We start from the raw sequence: 21410 nt of genomic DNA, 5'->3' as shown, positions 1-21410 counted from the left end.
GCGAGACTTGCATAAAGGTATTGAATGTTCTCCTATAACAGACTTCTTGTCAGGAATGTTGGGAGAAGAGACCGCAATATTGAGCTGGCTTGATGTTTCTCAAAAGTTTGGTCTCCAGCTGAGAAAAATCATACATTTCTCAATGATGTTACGTTAATAAAGGCTGATGAATGTGCAACTTGCAACTGGAAGGATTCCAATACTCCATCACATGACAAATGGCTATGAGATACCTCATATATTAAAAGAAAAACTTTCACCCCAAGGAATTACTAGAGAACATGCATTGTGGTATGGCATCAGTATAAGGGCAGCTTTGTCTTTTTGGCACTGGCTAGTGTTGGGGTTGATGCACAGCAACACAATCGCAAGGGGAGCTCCAAAAGGCAACATTCTTCAAGGATGCACAATCCCTCCAAGAAGTCCCAGGCATGCATACTGTAAGGAGCACACCTCCAGCATCACTGCTTAGGAAGATGCAGCACGATCTCTGCTGCATATCTGTCCAGCTGTGTATGTCCAGTTATACTCCTGTCCCTCCCCTGACCCCTTTGGAATGGCAAGTAAGCAAGGAATACTGTTTGCACACAGGTAATGCAACCATACAGGGCCCCTATGCAAGAATGTAAGGCTCCTTTTGCCCTCACGCACCCTTCGCCTTCCCTTGTACACTTGTGTATGGACAGGGCACAAAGTGGCCATTACTGAGCTCATCAGGAGAAGAGAGCTTGCTCCTACCTACTTGAACCTGAGCAATATCCTTTCAAAGGACCAGGGAGAAAACTATCCTTTAATTGAACTTTACATCTTTAACTTTTCAAAATAACGAGTGAGCTACGATCATTTCTTCAAACACGTACTCTATCAAACTTCTTGAGTTTACTTGTGGACATCAAAATAAAAAGAGATACATGGATAAAGGGGGAGGAGGCAATACTACCTAGAAAGTAAAAACAATTTCCTTTCAACCTCCATCATGTAAAGTCCATATTATCACAGCAAGATCAATGCTCACAAAGCTAATGTGCAACCAGAAATCAGAACATCAGGGAACAATTCAGAGGATTGGTGATGGTATACCATACTTCTTACCTTTCATTAGCTGGTTCAAATTTGGGCCTTGTGAGTAATGACCAAAAATCATTCTCATTCAGTGGCTTATGTCAAATTAACTTATGATTGTAGTCTTCTTTCTAGTGTGTAAGCGTCCAATCCCCAATTACAAGTGGCACTCACTGCTGGCAGGCTCAGCAGAGAGGTCAAGATCTAAAATAACCTGATGACTGATAATCTCCCTCTCCCTAACTAGAACAGCAGCTCCTCCTAAATTAGTGTTGATGGACACTGATAGGGCAATGTGGAGAAGCTTGCACTGCTATAACTGCTGCATGAATAAATAGAAGACTTCCATCTCCAATCCCATCACATTGTTATGAGTGCTAACAAAAAATTCACTTAGAGGAGAAAAATGTGAACTAGAAATCTGAACAGTCATGCACACACAGGCAGAAAGAGAATTTACCACACACAGAGAGTCAATAATTTATACTGTCAATTGTAGACGGGGGAGGGAGACCAAATTAAAAAAATCAAATTCAAAATAGGTGACTTCTCCAAACACTTACCATCTGCGCTACCTGGCAAGGCTTGTGACTGCATAGAACTATTAAGCATTCCTTTAAATTGGTCATAACAAATGCAATTATTCCCACCAGTAACTGGAGCTAGTAGCGGTCTGAATACCTAGAGAAAGACAGTATGTTTTCTTTCATTCATTTCTTTAACGTCTAACACATTTACAGAAAAATTTAACTATTTAATTTCAATTGTAAGAAAATCATAGCCATTTAATTCCAAGTTTAAGATCTGGTTATACAAAAACTTGATTTACAATTACCTTGAAAGTTAGGAGGGACATGGGGTACTGGTGCAATCACTATTGGAATACTATATCCAGTTATGATGTTCACTACCCAAAAAGGATTTTGATTAAAGTGTAGAGGGGTCATAGACAGGACAGGAAAATGATTAAAAGATTGGAAAACGTGTCTTTCAGACTCAATGAGCTCCATCTATTAAGTTTAACCAAAAAAAAAAAAAAAAAAAAGGCTAACGGGTGACAATCACAATTTATAAGTACCTACATGGGGAACAAAAATTTGATACAGAGTTCTACAGTCTAAGAGACAAAAGCATAACAAGATCCAATGGCTGGAAATGGAAACTAGACAAATTAAAACTGGGAATAAGATAAAAAAAATTGAATGTAGTTAATCATTTGAACATCTTACCAAGGGTTGTGGTGAATTCTCCATCACTGACTGTTTTAAATCAAGATGGGATTTTTTCTAAAAGCTATGCTCTAGTTCAAATATGAATTAATTCAAGGAAGTCCAATGGCCTGTGTTATAGAGGTCAGAAAAGATGATCACAGTGGTCCCTACTGGCCTTATAGTCTATGATTCTATGAAATTTATGAGAGTCCTGTAGCACTTTAAAGACTAACACATTTAATTTCTGCAGGCATAAGCTTTCGTGGGCTGTAACCCACTTCGTCAGATGTAAAGAATAGAAATCAGAGAGGAGGTATAAATATACACATCTAAAGGTAAGGAACAACAATGGGGAAGTTAGGTATGAGCAAAGTCCATTCAGATAGAGTAATTGAGGCCTATTCACAACCATTGATTAGGAGGTGAGAATGTGTGAACAGTGACAATTACTTCTTGTAATGAGATAACCATTCCAAGTCCCTATTTAGTTTGTTTGCATATGAGTTCCAGTTCTGCAGTTTCTCTTTGAAGTCTGTTTTTGAAGTTTTTTTATAGAAGTATAGCAACTTTCAAGTCAGCTACAGAGTGTCCTGGGAGATTGAAGTGCTCTCCAACTGGTTTATGGATGTTACCATTTTTTATGTCTGATTTGTGTCCATTTATTCTTTTGCTTAATGACAGTCCGGTTTGGCCAATGTACATGGCAGAGGGGCATTGCTGGCACATGATGGCATATGTTACATTAGTAGATGTGCAGGTGAATGAGCCCCTTATGGTGTTGGCTGATGTGGTTAAGACCTGTGATGGTGTCACTAGAGTCGATGTGTGGGCAGAGCTGGCAATGTGATTTGTTGCAGGGTTATGTTCCTGGGTTAGTGTTCTTCTTGTATGGCGTACAGTTGCTGGTGAGTATTTGCTTCAGGTTGGGGGGCTGTCTCTAAATAGCGACTTGGAACGGTTATCTCATTACAAGAAGTAATTGTCACTGTTCACACATTCTCACCTCCTAATCAATGGTTGTGAATAGGCCTCAACTACTCTATCTGAATGGACTTTGCTCATATCTAACTTCCCCATTGTTGTTACTTATCCTTAGATGTATATATATACCTCCTCTCTGATTTCTATTCCTTACATCTGACGAAGTGGGTTACAGCCCACAAAAGCTTATGCCTGCAGAATTTAAATGTGTTAGTCTTTAAAGTGCTACTGGACTCTCGTTGTTTTTGCTGTATACAGACTAACAAGGCTACCCCTCTAGAACTTTTCACTATGAAATTAATATGATCTAGAGATAGTCAGAGAGATATATAAGGCTGTTTCAGTTTATCTAGTACTACCAGATACTAACTACTGTTTTCTTGTTCACAGACATATCTTTGTGTTTTAAATGCCATGCATTTACAATTATGATTGCATCATATATAATACCTATATTTTTATTTGCAAATTTTAAAGTTATGAACAGAAATAAGAACAAACACCGACCACCTAATCAGGAATTTCACAAACAAGTGAGTCAATTTAAGTTAAACAATGGTCCCTTTGAATATGTGTTAACTACGTATGATAGGCAATCTGTTCCACCTTGAATTTAGCTGCAACGCTGAGTACCTTTCCCAGACCGGAAGAACTGCATTGCTTAGCTCAAAAGTTTGTCTCTTTCGCCAATGGAAGTTGGTCCAACAAAATATATTACCTCATCCACCTTCTCTCTCTAATATCCTGGGAGCCACATGGCTACAACACTGCAAACAACCATAGAAGAGGCTGGATATTTCACATATCTTGGCTGCACTGTAAGTATAACAGGTGGAACAGACGAAGACATTAAAGCTAGAATAGTGAAAGCCAGACAAGACTTCGTGACTCTAAAGCCCACCTGCAGAAACAGAAATCTTGCCCTCCAAAGTAACTTTGAATATTTAACACCATTGTAAAGTCAATTTTACTATATGGTACTGAAACTTGGAGATTTATTAAGCCCTTACTATCTGACCTCCAACACTTCATAGACAGCTACCTGTCTTAGACAAATCCTCAGAATGAGATGGCCAGAAAAAAAAAATCACTAAAAAAGAACACTGGAGGAAGACTAAACAGAAACCAATAGGACAGGAAATTACAGAACAAAAATGAAGACAGCTAGGACATACATGGAGGAAAGACCCAAATAACATAACAAAGCAGGGGATGGACTGGAACCCCCATGGTAAACGGCAACAAGGTAGACCAAGGATAACAAGGAAATGCACAATAAAAGTAGAACTGAAATATCAAAATAATATGGTGAAGACTGAAGCAGGAGACTGACAAAGATGAAAGGCAGTGGTGAAGGTCCTATATTCCACACAGAAGAAAGGCATAAGAGAGAGAAAGATTATATCTAATACAATTTATATAGTAATAACTTTAAAGCATCTTACGCTCTTGCTACATATGGGAACTGTGCTTTCTCTCAACTTTTAAATCAGGAAAATAACTCTGTAAATAGAAATCTCTTATTTTGTTTAATCTTACTGGTATCATTCTGACATTTTGATTGATTGTTCCTTCCGGAGGGCAGGTACTTAATGACAAAACATTAGAATTTCTGTATTGCATCATTAAGGAAGAAAGAAAATGGACATTGTACGAATGCGGCAGTGGATAAGGTGGATATGTATGTTTAGCTTCTTCTGAAAGATTTAACTCTTGTAGCTTCTGACATTTTCCAAGGATTTCATTATCATGAGTGTTCTCTACAAGTGGCTGTATTTTGACCTTCAGTATTGTATTTTGATTTTCAATAGTAAGAGGGTATGTGAATTGATCTGGTAAAGTTTCTCCCTCAGTCATAATGCGTAAATGATTGTCTTGACTGGAGTGAAACTCTTCTTCACCAGGTTTATTAACTACTGCATTTTCCAAGTTAAGGTTTTCAGAACTAAATGGACTATTTTGACTAAATATTTCAGTGATAAGTCCATCTTCTGTACTTAAGATTCCACCGAGCAGTCTCTGATTTTCCATAGCCATAGTTAGAACCTCAGTTTGTTCATATCTGTTTTTCTGTTCAGGGATATCTAACTTTTCTAGATCAAAATTCTTCTTGGTAAGTCTTTCATCTATAAAATAAATAGCATAATTTTAACAAAACAACACACACACACACACACACACACACACAATTAGAGGTGAGTCCAAATCAAAACTTAGTTCCAAACAAACCCATGTTGGCAAAATTCATAGCCGGAGCTGAATTTTGCAACTGAAATTTTAGCTTTTTTTTTTAAATTAAAAAAAACCCCACCCCCAAATCCAACACTTTATATTCTACTATAGGAACTGTTAGTCATTTTAGCTCCATACAACTTTTATTTATATTACAGTAGTGCCTAGAGTTCAGGGCAATAGTGTGCTAGCCACTATACAAACACATAAAAAAAAACCCCATGCCCCGAAGAGTTTACAATCATCCTCAATACCCAAAGTGGGATGGGTTGGATTGTCATATCCAACGCCAAGGGGAATGGGAGCAGAAGGGTGGATTACCCATTCCATCAGATGGGAGTGTGGTGAGGAGATAGACACAATCCTCTACTCTCAAGGGACAGAGGAGAGAAAACAGGACAAGTACAAAGAAGGGTAGGAGCAAGAGAAAAAGTATTATTTATTATTCATGTTGTTGTGCCTAGGAGCCCCAGCGATAGATATGAATGCTGGACATCCATTATCCAGGGATCTGGGGAAAGAAATGATGAGTGCCCAGACTGCAGGATGGGGTGTGTGGAGGAATTGGTAGATTGTGGTTTCTAAACACTGCCTGTGTTATCATTTGTGGAAGAAAGGGGATCCCAGTGGGAGCATAAGTCTCAACGCCCTGTGTGCGGGGTTGGATTTTGATCCTGCCCCATACGAGGGGGACATGCGTTGGGCCCCCAATGGGGCCCAAGGAACGGTGGATTATGACCCCGTCACCGCCGGATCAGTGGGTTGCATAAGGGACAGCTCTCCCATGTATGGATCAGGGACCCGCCCCCATCTGCGTGTAGTGCACGAGGACCCCCCCCTCCCTAACCAGTGGGGCGTACTCCCCCACCCGAGGGGATCTGCATTAGGAGCCCCCAACCTGGGCCTGGGCTGCGATATAATGCCCCGCCCTGGGGGAGGGGCAACAGGGTGGGTTCGTGGGCCACCCCGGAGCGGTTACAGGCTGCCTCTTTCACCTTCCCCTCGCCCCACTGCGAGCTCCCTTCTTTCCCCCTCCATCCTCCACCTCCGTCCGGCTCGGCTCCCCGCTGGGCTGGGCCGGGCCGGGCAGCGCGCTGACTCCCGCCGCCGCGTGCCGGTCCCGTGCGGGACCGTTGGGAGATGAGGGAGCCCGAACGCCCGTCTGCCTGCGCGAGGGAAGCGGCCGCTGCAGGGCTGGAGGAGTCACGTGGCGACGTCCAGGCCCCGCCCTCCCCAGCAAACCGCTTTCGAGCCTCGAGCCGGCTGGCCAGCACAGGCAGGAGCGCTGAGCGCGCGCAGGATAAGGAACAGGGTATCGTGCCCGGGCCCCTTCCCCCACTCCCCTCGCCTCCGGGCGCCCTTCACGGACCCCGCCCCTTGCGTTGAGAGGGACGCGGCGCGAGCGCGTTGGAGCCATGGAGGAGGCGGGACAAGGGAGTGTGGGTCACGGGACCACACGCAGGCGCCCACGCAGCCCACTGCCCAGCCCAGCGCCCGCACGCTCTCGCTGCACAGCCATTTCTAGCGGGGCCGTCCCCTCTCCCTCCTGGGCGCGCGCTCATCTTTTGAGGGCAAGGGGGGGATTCGGCAGAAAGGGACGTGGGAGTAAGGAGGCAGAGTTGGGGAGACCCTGAGCTGGCGGGTGCCTTTTGATACCGCCGCCCTCCAATGCGAAGGAGTCAGGGGCAGGGTTCTGCAGCTGGGACTGGCGGGGCTTACGCCGTTTGATTTTTGCACGGTACGACAGGGCCCTCTAGCGAACACCTTTTTCAAAGTATGGCCGTACAACTGCCCTACTCCCCCCCGGCCCGGCAGCTAGCTGTGTTGGTGCCCACTCCTCTTTTGTTGTTTAATAAGCGTTAAAACAAGCACCTGCCCATAGCGCTAGAGGCTCCCGGCAACGTTTTAAATGTACAATCAAACAACTCCTGCATTCCCTCCAAGCGTTTACGTTCTAATAGGCGCTACGGTGGGGACTTTGAGTTCGCAGAGCCGCGGTAGGGGAACAAAGGCTAAGGAAGAAGACTCCAAAATGGTTGGTGGGGGGATAATTGTGAAACCTTCATTTTTATTTTTCAGAGTAAAAAAAGAGGCAGAAAACTATGAAGAACAAATGAGGTTTTAGAAGTGAACAACAGATGAAGAGATAGCACAAGTGAAGTAAATGAGCATGATAAAACCAGTATATAGGAAATCAAGATGGTACAAAGCATAATAAATTAGGAACATTTTCAACGTTGTGGGGCTAAGGTCAGGCACTTTGATCCATATTCCCACCAAAAAACCTTTAAAAATAGTTAGGGCCAAAAGCTGTCAACTAGCCTAAATATTAACACCCAAATCATACCAGAAAACTAAGTGTTAGAAACTCTGGAAATGCACAACTGAGTTGTCCAGCTAATTCTTCAGTGCCCTCTAATAACTAATTTACTATTATTCTTACTGCCCACTCAACCTTAGCTTTGCCCTCGTTACTGGTTGAGAATCAGTGATTGAAAGTGTTAGTAACTGGTAAAGAATTTTTAAAAATACACATTTTAATCTGACCATGTTTCTTAGTATTATGTGCATCTTAGTAGAAAATTAGAGGCAAGTTGTCACATCCTTAAAACTTTAAAGCAAACAAAAGTGAGCAGTTTTACAATGTACATAATGCAGAGGATGGGAAAATTTAATTTTTTTTATTAACCTACATTCACTGTGCATTTAAGATTTACATCCAAAAGAACACATTTTTATTTACACAGTTGACATTCTAAGATAGATATGGTTTGTATTTAATTTGTTTAGAAATTATCTATTCCAAATAAAAAATACATAGACATCACCCTTTTCAACATGTACAATAAAAACAACTCTTCCTGTGCCAATTATATATTTACACTCTCTTAAGGAATGTAAAATTGCATTGATAACTGCACTACCTACAATTACATATTTGAAACATTTAAAACCTGAGTCAAACCTAAATATTTTCTTAATAAAATATTCTCCTACAAGGTAATATGTCAATGTTAATTTAATACAGATTGGTCAATATAAATAGTGCATGATTTCTGCAGCTTCAAAAGAATTCACTGTGAAGGTGCTGCAGTAGTCTGATTAAATGCCATGCCTGCCAGTTGCAGTAAGGCTTATTTGATAATTTTCTTGCCTACACACGGTACCTGGCCCAATAAAAATTCTCTGGCCCATTTCTGTCAGATTCCTGCATTACAATATTTATGTAACTATGCATCTGTGATCTTCAGTAGGGCCTCCCTTCCCAAACGTATGTATTAAAACTCATGTGAAACCCAGAGTGAAAAAAGTTAAGAGGCAGAGTCAAAACAAGATAATGGTCAGAAAATATTCATATTCTCAATGTAAAGATCAATTAGACATTTTCTTTCACAGCCCTGGAGAACCAGTCATTTTTGTATGGAACACCACTGCATATGTTACATGATTCTTTCATATACAGTTGCTCTGACAAGTACTTTCCATATTTTATGTTGCTTAGGCTCTGTCTGATATAAGGACTGTCTAAAAGGAACACAATCTTACTTCCCAGGGAAGAGAGGTATCACAAAAAGCTACTTCATTTAATTTCTAGCAACCATGAGCTGTGAAGGTTTTTTACTTTGCTTTTAAAATTTCCATTATTCATCTTTTTGAGTGAGCTTTTCGTTCTCCCTCCCCCTTTGCTTTCCTCAATAACTGTGTGGATTCTCTCTGACCCATGGCCTGTCCAGGCAGAGACCAGAGAATGCCTGATTTTTCTATTCTGGCATTACTATTCCACTGTCTTAACCCTTTCCCTTCTAAAGATGTTTGGAAATGTGGTGGGTGCTACTTAAACATGAGGGCAGACAAGCTACAGTTCCTCAGCTGCAAATAGTTTTGTTTTACAGATTGCCCAATAGGTTTATATGTAGCTAATGGCTATGTTCCCTGGAATCTGAGAGAAAATGTGCATGAGAGAACAGTTGTCTTAGATGACCTATGCAGGAAAATGGGGTTTTTAAATGAATGTGGTAGTTCTGAAAAATAGCTAATCCATTTTCTCACCAAGGACTGGTCTTTCATTAGATAAACAAGGGGGCATTTCACATTGAGCATGTTTCTATACATGGTCTCTTTTACCCTATGTTTCACCTAAATAAATCACCCCACTCCCCTTGTTCAGCATAGAAAATTTATAGAAATAATACAAAAAACAAGAACCCTACAGTGTAAGGTTTTTCAGGTGTTTGAGGCCTTTCATTTTTAAGGCACTGGCTCATACAACATGCATGTCTGTTCATACAGTAATAAAATTAAGATGTGGCAAACTACATACTTATAAAACAGAGAAAAGTAGGTGATACCTACCATTCTTTTTAGGTAATGCAACTATTTTACCACCCACTGTAGCATATACTTATTTTCAAGAAGCACAGTATATTTTCAGTTAGTGCATTACATTAGGTTATGTCAGATTGTGTTATAGTTTCAATGCAAAGAAATACCTTTAAAAATGACAACTTAGATGAATACTCACAATTGTCACTCACTGACAGAAGCAGCTGATATACTAAATTGATGTTCTTCTGCCAGTACACACCAAGTCAAACTCTTTCTGTTGATTGAGGTTGACTTAATATATTTTATCCATTCATTTATGGAATACAAGTAGACCCAGATTTTAAGTAAAGTTATCAAATGTACATAAAATTGAGACAAGCCTACAGTAGCTACAGTACACATGCCTTTCATATGTTGCCGCCTTACTGCATCCCTAGAATCACACACGATGTCAAAAGTCATCCGTTATGGGAAGAAAACTCTTCTGAGCCATTGCAAAGTGAGGAGACATTTGAACCTCAGCCTAAGGTGATGAATGCTTATTCACAGGTGATCACTCTGGATGGTTGTGACCCAAATGCCATTCCAACCATTGCTTAGCACACCTTGCTTTCATTCACTGATCAGAAGAGTTCTCACCCCAATTATAGGAGACTGGTATTGATATTAAGGAATCACTTGGTAGAGTTTATACCAACACCAAATAAAGCCAGGGTGTCGACCATTGCTTGTTTGATGTTTTTTCCAAAACGATGAGAATCCTAAGAGAATAAAAAGATACAGATTTTGTAATGCAAGAACTGCCACCATTATCTTGTAACCAAAATTCCTCTAGCCATTTCCTCTTCCATGTTTTGTAATTTTGAAATTTATGGACTGACGCTTTGATTTTTTCATAGTAAAGTAGACGAATATGAAATTGTGAATAAAATTTAAAAGCAGTATATAAGAGGACTCTCAGCCTGGATCCCCCTCCATTATCTATTTACTTTCCTGTAAACAGAATTTAGCTGTATTTCCATTTGAAATTAGATTTGCCTCTATTGTAGGTTAAATTTAAGCATTTTCTCCCTCAAGAACAGCATTGACTTTTGGAGATTACTATTTCAAAAGGTGACTTGTTAAAAAAAGACTCAGCAGGAACTGACTTTCAAATGACACCAAAATATTAGGAAATATAGATGACTTGGTTGAAATCTTTTAACATGAGTCTCTGGTGACAATACATTTTATATTTGAAGTTGTGTGGGGCTCTTATTTTTCTGACACCAGAGGGTTATGAAAACTGTAGTAAATAATTGAACAACAGTGATCTAGTCTGTTAATAAATAAACTCTGAACTAGACCAGTTTCCCTTCTTGTAAATCAAAGATCAATAATGAAAGGAAGAAATTAAGATTAAAAATAGGGCCAAACAGTTAAAGCAATGAACACTGTGCATACTGGGTGTAGAAACAGTCAACATCATTAATAAAAAGTGCTTCCTTCTCGATGTGGAGCTCTGACTTCACTGATGAGTAAGGCAAAAATAATGAGGCACCTAAAGGATGAATAATCAAGGGCATCTCAAATCCAATGAAAATCAATTTCTATTATGCAAGGACAAAAATTATGTTCTAATCCATTTATGAAGAGCTGATAGTGGCACTTAAGAATCATTAAAATACATTAAATTATCTGTGAGATCAATCCCAACAAGATAGTCAGATGAAGGCTAGATCATCTATGTAACTTGGCCAAAATTCAGCAGGTTTATAGAACACAGTAAAAAATAAAATGGATGACTAAGGCTCACCTAGTATCACAGGATATTGACCACACACCCACCTGATTCTAATGGATGACCCTCACTAAATGCTTCAAAATACATTATACATTTATGAAATACTGATTAACACACTATCTGGACAAACTTTAGTTACTATAGTTTAGACCAGGAGATACTTGTTTCAAAAACAGGTGGCATACATTCTACATTGTCTTAAAGCTCTAATGCCTCCAACTAGTGGAAGGCCTGAAAGATGTACAGTATTAAAAAGGTCAGAATCCAGTGGTGTTTATTGGATGGATAAGTACTATCTCGCATGAGTGACACGGCACTGCATGAGAGAGAAAAAGATCATTGTGTATCAAAGTCTGGATAAACTTGAATGAAGGGTAGCTTCCATTGTTTGGAAATATATTCAACACCTACAAATTGAGAAAAACAGATTCACAGCAGATCTAAAAAACTCAACAGGAATAACCACAGAGAAGCCATATATTACACTGGATGTTTTTAAAAATATGACTGAAAGGGCATTTCACAAATGAGTCCCCAAATGCAATCACTATTGAGCTGTGTAGAAAGGGTCAATAGAGTTGTACCTTTACTTCACACTTACTGTCTCAGGGCAAGAGAATTTGCTGGACACATGGAAATGGATGAGGTGTTCACCCACAATAATGTAAGACACACCATAACCATCATCAGCAACCTGTGAAAAAGTATTTAGCAATAGGTTTAATACACATATATAAAAATCACACAATTCCTGTTCTGTAACTAGATTCTAAAATAACTTCCAGTTTTCTCAAACTCAGGGGCTCTCAATCTTTTCTGAACCATGCTGCATCTTGGCAATTTTTTTTATTTTTAGTTTTTTTTTTTAACTTGGAGTCTGTTCCCCCCACATCCCTGAATGCCAAATCACAAGAGGCAGCCAGGCCAAATTTGTGAGAGTGGTTTTGTGACCTGGCACTTGGCCTCTCACTTTTACTATAATTACTGTTAGAAGGCTCAGAGAGCCTCCCTAAAAAATTTGGTATACCCGCTGGTTGATAACCTCTGCTGAAAAGCAAAAATAAATTTTAATGTATGCTTAATGCTGCTTCAGCTCAAAGAATTACTGCTATTTTGAGGAACACAGCACAGTTCAAATGGTCTGCCTTCAATGTTATCAGCATATGACCATCCAAGTGCCAAAATGGAGCTCCATGGGACAGACCCTATAAAATACACAGAAAGGAGTGTCCTGCTGTCCACCTCCTACTTGTTAGAAGTAATGCATCCTCCCCACATACATGGAAAGTCTCATTCTTGCTGAGCAGTTCTTCCTTCATACTACAGGGTCATGCTCCGTAGAACATTGAAAGAAGAGCAGAGGGACTAGAAAGTAAGAAAGTAAGGAGTCCTTGGGCTGCCAATGTTACAATGGAAGAGTTCCTCTCTATCCGTTTTTGGAGGGATTCTAGAGGAATCACAAGCAGAAGGAAGGGGAGTCCATTTGGAAGTGAAGAAAACATTCAGGGGCAAAACAAAAGAAATAGTAAAAAGGAACAGGAAGAGTATCAGTGAGATAATAGAACATAACTAAGAGCAAAAAATCAAAGGACAAAGAACAACAGACTGAAATTCCTATGGCTGAGATTTATTTGTTGGCAAAAGTGTCCTCTTTTGGACACCAATTATTGGCTATATATAATCTGGATGGTGTGGTTCAGGAAACATTTCTCAAGTCAAACAACCCCACAGAAAGGACTTTAAAGGTTCAATCACTGGGAAGGGCAAGTATCACTGAGTTTTGCTGGGTAGGTAAAAGTCTTATCTGGAAAAAAAATGCATAGTTGTTCAGAAGCCTCTGATTAGAATACCCCTTGGGGGAGCTCTCTTATTTTAATGGCACTGCAATTTAAAAACAAAAGAAAAAAAATTAAGGTACTTGAGAAAAGTTAAAAATTATACCAAGGATGTGATTTAAAGCCATTTTCAGGCTCATTAACTGTTCAGAAAGTACAGTATCACATAGCATATATACTGCTATCCCCACCTTTAATTGGAGGGAGTTTAACAAAGAGAGATAGGAACAGGATACATGATCTTTCATCTGCAGCTACTCTATGTCCTCCATGGTTTTTCAGCAAAGAATGGGAATGTGTCATAATGAACACAAATACCACAAGTAACAGGTGAAATAAGCCCCCATCCTCAAGATTTCATGGTATAGTTATGTCTGCCTAGCACACCTGAATTCCTCTCTTAAGATCCACTCATTTGCCTAGTCTGAAAGAAAAGAACAAAGCCAAGACAACAGAGTCCCCTGAGCACATACATACAAAAGGAAAATATCAACACACGTTTTCAGAATCCCCCAACTAGCATCTTCAGTCTTCATATTACTGAGATGAAACTTTCAAGTTAGGAGCATACAAACTAAGCTTTAGGGTTAGAAATATACATTACAAAATACTTAAAAAACCTCACACTTACAGGTCCAAAGCCTCCACCACTGGACACAAACTCAGGGTTTTTCTCCAGATCAATGTGCTGCTGTGGTGTCTGACTTGTTGACAACCTCCAAGGCTCTGACAAAACCTTTAGAACATATGAAGTCCAGAGTAATGTGCACATGGGTTGTGCAATTGTATGTTGCAATTAAGTAGCTGTGATCAAGCTAAATTATAAGACTGTTTAATAAAGAACTACTAACTAAATATGAACTCCAATTAACATTCCCAATTGAACAAATAGGTTAAAATGAATGGTCTACGTTTCCGGACAAGCTATGTAAAAAAGCAGCACACAAGGTTTTGAAATTGATCCCATATAGAAAATAGATGCCGTTCCTGTTAGCAGCATGTTTGGAAAAGGCTTGCTGAAATAAAAAGAGTGATCACTAGGGACCTGATCCAAAATCTACTACAGTCAATGGAAAGATTCCCACTGATATCAATGGGCTTTGGATCAGGCCCTTGATTTGCAACAGTAAAGTTTTAAGAAACTCTAATCCTTACACAAAAGCAAGAGTTCTGTGTAATCTCTAGTTACAGCACATCAGTTTCAAGACAGACTAAGGAAAACTGTAAAAAGTTGTTTTCCTCCTCAGCCTGGTCATTACACTCATTTAGGAGAGCAACAGCTCAGTGACCCAGAAAATGATCACACACGCTTCATCTTTTTTGGAACGAAGCATCAAAGTATTTTTTATCATCTGAGAAAGCAGGTGCAAAACTGTACAATTTCAGCATGTCTAGAATTTACAAACCCAAACTATACAATAAAGTTCTTTAGTTTCATTGACCAAGATAATAAATTCATCTTCCGTTAGTGCGATAATCACTAACATTTTATATATCTCCCCAGATGTAGTTTCCTAAGTGAACAATAGTTTCAAAGGGTGATATATTATGGTGACTTCACCTTACATGTAAGTAATGTGATCTAGAAAAAAATGAAAAGCCTAACACCAGTGCCTTGATAACTATCAAACATTCTTTTTTTGCAATACCCGGCACATCTCTTTGAATCAACACTGACACCTACTCCACTACAAAAATTATTTTCTGCAGGTTGCATCTTTGCAACTTATCTAGTCTCCTATAAAGCTGAATAATATTAAGGGCAGGTCTACACTACATATTTACAGTGCGTCGCTATAGCGATTCTGATGAAGATGTTCTAAGCCAACAGGAGAGAGCTCTCCCATCTGCTTAATAACTCCACCTCCACAAGAGGCGGTAGCTGTGTCAGCAGGAGAAGATCTCCCTGATATAACGCTGTCTATACCAGCGTTTGGTATAACTACGTGGCTCAATGGTATGCATTATTCACACCTCTGAGCAGTGTAGTTATACTGAAGTAATTTTGTAGCGTAGACCAGGGCTAAATTAGCATTCATTAACAGATTTCAAAATGTCAGCGTAACCAACTCAATTTCACGTTTTCCTTGGAACTACAAAGTTTAACATAAAATTATAGTAAAAAAAGCTAACTACTGATAACTAATCTTTCGTTTACTTGATGAAGCTGCACTACTGGATAGCAACCAAGAAAGGTATACTTACTTCCTTAAGGAAAGGAGACTCAACAGCAAGGTATTTGGACACCACATAAAGGCAGAACAGATGACGGTCAATGCCTGCACCAGTCATGGCAAGGCGATACAAGTGCTGGTGTTTAGCAGCAGCAACCTTAAGTAGTTTACGCCTTTTTTCATTCTAAAAAATTAAAAAACACACACACACACACACACACACACACACACACACACACACACACACAGGAAAAAGACAGAGTATTTAAACTGGAAAATCATTATTATAGTGACTGGTCTCAACCTGCAGCACAAAGAACCAAGTACAAGACAAAGTATGCAACAAAAACCAGCTATAAAGAACTACTACCAACAGCAAGAAGGGAGGTTTGAAGTGATATGGGATTGGGTTTTTTTGCCTTTTTTTTTTTAAATCAAACTTTTCTAGTTAACATATTTCAATTTCAGGAGTTAGCATATATGTCAAGCGTTTCCAGTAGAAAACTGTAAGGAAGGTGAATTTGATTCTAGAACAGTGTGATACTCATCGAAACAGGTACAGCAGGGAGATATGATTACAACACTATCTCTATGAAGTTTGCCTCTTTATTGTGCATCTTATCAAGTCAAGATTCCGAGGGATTATAGACCAAAAATCTAACCTTATACTGCTTTTTTATTACTCTTCTTAGACAGCAATAAAAAGCAGGTCTGTTCGAACTGATGAAAGAGCTGAGAACTTAAGAGCTATTTTAGGAGGTTGAATGACATAGCGCAGTCAATGCCAATAGAAAATTTTAGATTATCTAGAAAATGAGTTTTATTTACAGTAACTATGACAGAAAGTGGTTGGCTATTGTGACACTCTGTACCTCAAAGTAGCACCCTGAAACCCCATATTCACCACTGTGATACGATTATAATATGTTTGGTACAATGTATGCCTTGTGAAGTATCATTTTAGAAGTCCTGATCTGTTGAACCTTAATATCCAGTTGTATTGTATGTACTATCATTGTATGTGAAGTTATGAAGTATTGCGGTTTGCTTCTGAAATATGTTGTGAGGTTGGGAAATGCCCACAGCCAGTCTTTCAGTTGCAACAAAAGACTGGACAGGCGTTGATGGCCCATCAAAAAGAATCCACTCTCCCAGAGACTTCTCAGAGAGAACACATAGGCAATGGGGAACTGCCTGACCAATGCTGGCTGCCTGACCCCCACATCACAGCAAGGATCTTTTTAGCAGCTGGAAGAAAGTATAAGACGGACAGTGACATCATCACTTGGCCATCTTCCTTCCCACCCCCTCTTACCCTCCCTATCTGGAAGATCATCTGGAAGACAAAACTAAGGAGTTTGGTCCTAGGCTGGAAGGGGGTCCAGTCTATGTATTGAAGAACTGTAAACTGTTTGTACCATCTGTTAAGTTAAGACTATTTGATTCAAATCTTTAGTCTTTTTAAGTCAGTGGTTCTCAACCAGGGGTACTCGTAACCCCTGAGGGTATGCAGAGGTCTTTCAGGGGGTACATCAACTCATCTAAATATTTGCTTAGTTTTACAACAGCTTACATAAAAAGCACCAGCAAAGTCAGCACTAACTAAAAATTCTTACAGACAAAATGAGAAAGTAAGCAATTTTTCAGTAATAGTGCGCTGTGATACTTGTGTCTTTTTATGTCTGACTTTGTAAGCAAGTAGTTTTGAAGTGAGGTAAAACGTGTACACAAGACAAATCAGACTCCTGAAAGGGGTACAGTAATCTGGAAAGGTTGAGAACCACTGGTTTAAGTTAAAAATAAATTTGCAGTGTAAATTCTATTTCTTAGGTAACCAGTTTTGACCTCAATGCCTGGTACTTATAATCACTTAAAATCTATCTTTCTGTAGTTAATAAATCTCTTTTATATTTTATCTAAAACAGTGTTTATTGACTGAAGTGCTTGGGGAATCTTAGCTCAGATTACAAAGATGGTGCATGTACATTCCACACTGGTGGAGTAGCAAACTGAGTAATGAGCTTACACTGGTCACTGGCTAAACTGGCTGAAGCCTCTCTATTGATGATTCATGAGTGGCTGAGAGATCATTCACGTAACTCAGTTGAGTGTGTCCATGCCTGTAGATGACTGTGTAAGTGCAGTGCCTGTCAGAGGCTTGTAGCTTGACATCACAGTGTGAGAGAGCTCACGTTGGTGGGTTTGGAAGGCTCAGCGGTCCCACAGTCCAGGTTGCACCCTGGAACCTGTTCTTAATTAGTTCATACTGTGAGACAGCACACTGGATGTATGGATAATTTGTTGTCACTTCTTCCCTAGCCCTTTTCCATCACAGCATCCTATTCCATCCTATTATCTGTGTAGGTCCTAGACAGCCTATTTACGTCAGGCACAAGAAGCTGGTAATACTTCTAGTATTACATTTGAGATAGTAATAGCATCCAATAGTAGACATAGCATCCTGTCAGAGGCTGAAGCAACGCCTTTGGAAAAGTCCATTCAGGACTTGGAGAAGTCATAAGTGATTGAGAGGGCTGAACCATCTGACTTACTGTAATAAAAACAACCTTGGCCATAACCTTTACTTTTAAAATGTTTGGCCAAATAGATAGGACATCATCACAGAAATTTCTGAAATGAACTCAGCCACTTAAAGAAAGATCTTCATAGGTGCTGTGCACCACAGTTTCCAGTGACTTTTTGGCATGGTATTCAGTAAGTTCATAGACTGAAAAGTACTTTTCATACTGCATAAATAAAAACAATTCTAAAAATTAAAGGTAGAATTCTAGGCCTGATTTTCAGTATTGTTAGCACTCCAACTGAAAGTCAATGGGAGCTGTGGGTGCTCATCTGAAAATCAGGTAAATACATTTCCAAGCTCATCAAAACACAATAGCAATCTTGTGAAACATGACATGTTGTAATACTTTACACTATCAGTCAGAGCACAAAATAAGAGATAATAGGGCAAGATAGCCATTTCAACTGTGAATCTTGGTTTAAAACTATGTAACATGAGGAAGTTGCAAAGATGGTATTTAACAATGTAAACTGGATTCACTCAATGGTGGTGTCAAAGGAGGTGTCTTCAATAACATGCCTATTTGCAGTTGTAAACTCAGAAGTGACTATTTTAACTGCACATGATGTGTACTGTAATTCAGCCTGTACATGATGTGTCCTCACTTCGACCTTTCACATTGTTGGACTGAGCAGAATGTGGGCAATTCTTGCGTAAAATGAACATGTTTTCTGTTCTCTTAATACAGTATGTTCACAAGACATTGACCTACACACACAGCTGTAAAACAGGACTTTACCCTACCAACTGCAATGGCAGAACTATCTGCTTCACTTAAAGAGATATTCAGTTGAGAAAACTTGTACTTAGAACATATTCCATTTACTTTTTAACTTTCAGGTTTTCCCATGACATTTACTTATTAAAAGGCTGTTTTAAAAAAAAAAAAAAAAAAACCACACACACAATCTTCCCTTCCTCCCCACACAAGCTTTTGCTCATACAACCCATACCAGGCCCAGAGTTCTCTTGCTCAGTTCCACAGTGAGAGCATACATTTGTGACTTCACAATTATTTGCACAGATAAGCAGAAATGCTGAGTGTTAGGAAGGAAACTTTTAGACTAAATAGTTTAGACTTCAGCATCTTAAACACTCTAGGCTCTTTATGGTTTTATTTTCTTGCTCTACGTTTCTTTAGAAATGGTGACTAATAACTATATGACTAGCTATGTTCAAGTAAATGGGAAGACCAAAGTCCAGCTCCCTATTTTGTAACAACTGTTTATGGCTATTACAGAGAAAAGGATTAATGCTGCTTCTGATTTTAATAAAAATATTCTGGGTAAATAAGAACTGGCACAAAATTGAGCCATAAAATGTTAACACGTTCAAACATTTCAAGAAAAGAAAGCTCTATAAGCTTTTTTTTTTTTTTTTTTTTTTTAAATAACTAGCAGCAATCAATATTAATAACCAATGTTTTTACTATAACCTTACAGTGGAGATGAATATAATTCATAATAAAAACCAGGAGAAGAGTAACAACCCAGTTCAATATTTTCTTATGTGTCTATTTTAGCTAGAGTGTTTTACTGGCATTATCAAAGGATGCCAACCAGAAATGTTAATGTTCCCTAGTCAGAATTCATATTATTACAACCACTACAAAATATTTATTCCTGAAAGTAAAACACAAACATAGCTGGCACAGTACTTTGCATAACAGAAAATTACCTTGCAATAGCATTCATTAGCTATGCCCAGTTTCTCCTTCAAAGCAGTAAACACATTTTTGCTTAAAAATGGTAAGAGATTTGTATTTGTGAAAATCATGAGTTGCAAAGAAAAGGATCAGTTTTTGTTTTTTAGTTACTGCAGTTCTTTTTATACTACAATTCTGAAATCCTGCTGAAATGATGGAGAAGTAAATACTATCATAATGAGTCTGCATATAAGCCTTGTCCACACTACCAATGTTTTGCTGGTGTAGCTATACAGAGTCCCCTAGAAAATATTCTGTTGCAATACTAACACCATCCCCAAACCTTAGCTATGCTGACAGAAGCATTCTGTCGGCATAGCTGTGTCTACATTGGGGCTTTTACTGGCATAGCTATGTCCGACAGGGGTATTTCTCCCACCCCCACTCCTGACCGACAGCTATGCTGATAAAACTTTGCAGTTTAGATCTGAACTTAGACATTTATTCTTCATTAAGCAAAGAAAGATAGGTTTAAAATGCTTAGGAACTACTAAATCTATTAAGGGGTTTATTCGTATAGCTAATGTTATTTCTGTGTTGGTAGGCAATACAGTAAATGCAGCTAGTGTACAGGAAATCATGTGTTTTATTACCAGATACCTACATATGTCCACAAAACTGATGAGAATTTATCATGGACTGCTGCAGTGAACTTACATTTTGGGTTGGGTCTTCCATGGCTTGAACAAAACTGCATGATTCGGTAGTACATGAACGCACTGTTTCTGTCCTGCCTTCTCTGAACAGGCGGGTCATAGAGGCTTCATATGTTAAACAAAATTTTCCCATGTCCTTGAAAGAAAAAAAACAAGAACAAAGACTGAAAAATCTACTCAGACTTAACCAGCAGCAGTTCAAGGCAAGCACACCATAAATTAAACTGATGGAACTAAAGAATTTATCCATTCATTCTAAAACTTGAAACAGTCTATATTTTAAAGTCTGTGAAAACAAAATTGGTTCAACAACTACTTTCCAAAATTTCTGATAAATGCAACCAAAAAAACTTAACAAAAAACTATCCCATACAATTTTTCCCTTCACAAAAGCCCATTTGAACAGTCAGTGGAAAGGCTCCTATATATTACTTGGGCATGTTATGTCCCATGCACTTTTAAAATTTACCAAAGAAGTTACTCACCACCTATTAATACATATCAGCAACTTTTTTGGTTAAAATGCAAGACAGGACAAGTGTGTAAGCCAGTTACTCTTTCTAAGGAAGACAGCAAATGATAAACTGTTACTAACCTTTTTGTAACTGTTCTTTTTCAAGATGTGTTGCTCATGTCCATTCCTATGTAGGAGTATGTGTACCGTGTGCACCGTTGCCGGAAGCTTTTTCCTAGCAGTATGTGCTGGGTTGGCTCTGGTGCTCCCTGAAGTGGTGCCTTCATGGCACAGTATATAGACAGCGGTCAACCTGCTGCTCCCTTTAGTTCCTTCTTGCCGGCTACTCTAACAGAGGAGCAGGTGGGCAGGATTTGGAATGGACATGAGCAACACATCTCGAACAA

General features: G+C 39.2%; 2 protein-coding genes across 5 annotated transcripts in view; both read right to left on the bottom strand.

Moving 5' to 3' along the window:
* Window positions 1-6764, bottom strand: part of TESMIN (testis expressed metallothionein like protein) — a 40757-nt gene extending 33993 nt beyond the window's left edge. Inside the window, exons 1-3 of the mRNA XM_067540376.1 lie at window positions 6482-6764; window positions 4794-5380; window positions 1626-1743 (exon numbers count right to left, since the gene is read on the bottom strand). Of these exons, the coding sequence (XP_067396477.1) occupies window positions 1626-1743; window positions 4794-5380; window positions 6482-6524 (748 nt within the window). The 5' untranslated portion in view covers window positions 6525-6764. The remainder of the gene's footprint in view (window positions 1-1625; window positions 1744-4793; window positions 5381-6481) is intronic.
* Window positions 6765-7587: 823 nt separating this feature from the next.
* The window catches only part of CPT1A (carnitine palmitoyltransferase 1A), a 74881-nt gene continuing 61058 nt past the window's right edge, over window positions 7588-21410 (bottom strand). For all 4 annotated transcript variants that reach the window (XM_067540461.1, XM_067540463.1, XM_067540462.1 and 1 more), the window contains exons 15-19: window positions 20551-20685; window positions 15636-15788; window positions 14062-14166; window positions 12197-12289; window positions 7588-10573 (exon numbers count right to left, since the gene is read on the bottom strand). In XM_067540461.1, coding sequence (XP_067396562.1) covers window positions 10487-10573; window positions 12197-12289; window positions 14062-14166; window positions 15636-15788; window positions 20551-20685 — 573 coding nt within the window. In that variant the 3' untranslated portion in view covers window positions 7588-10486. The remainder of the gene's footprint in view (window positions 10574-12196; window positions 12290-14061; window positions 14167-15635; window positions 15789-20550; window positions 20686-21410) is intronic.

Source organism: Emydura macquarii, unplaced genomic scaffold, assembly GCF_026122565.2.
Source record: "Emydura macquarii macquarii isolate MOO-44397 ecotype Brisbane River unplaced genomic scaffold, CSIRO-AGI_Emac_v2 contig_587, whole genome shotgun sequence".
Lineage (NCBI taxonomy): Eukaryota > Metazoa > Chordata > Testudines > Chelidae > Emydura > Emydura macquarii.
This window is presented reverse-complemented; position numbering and strand designations above follow the sequence as displayed.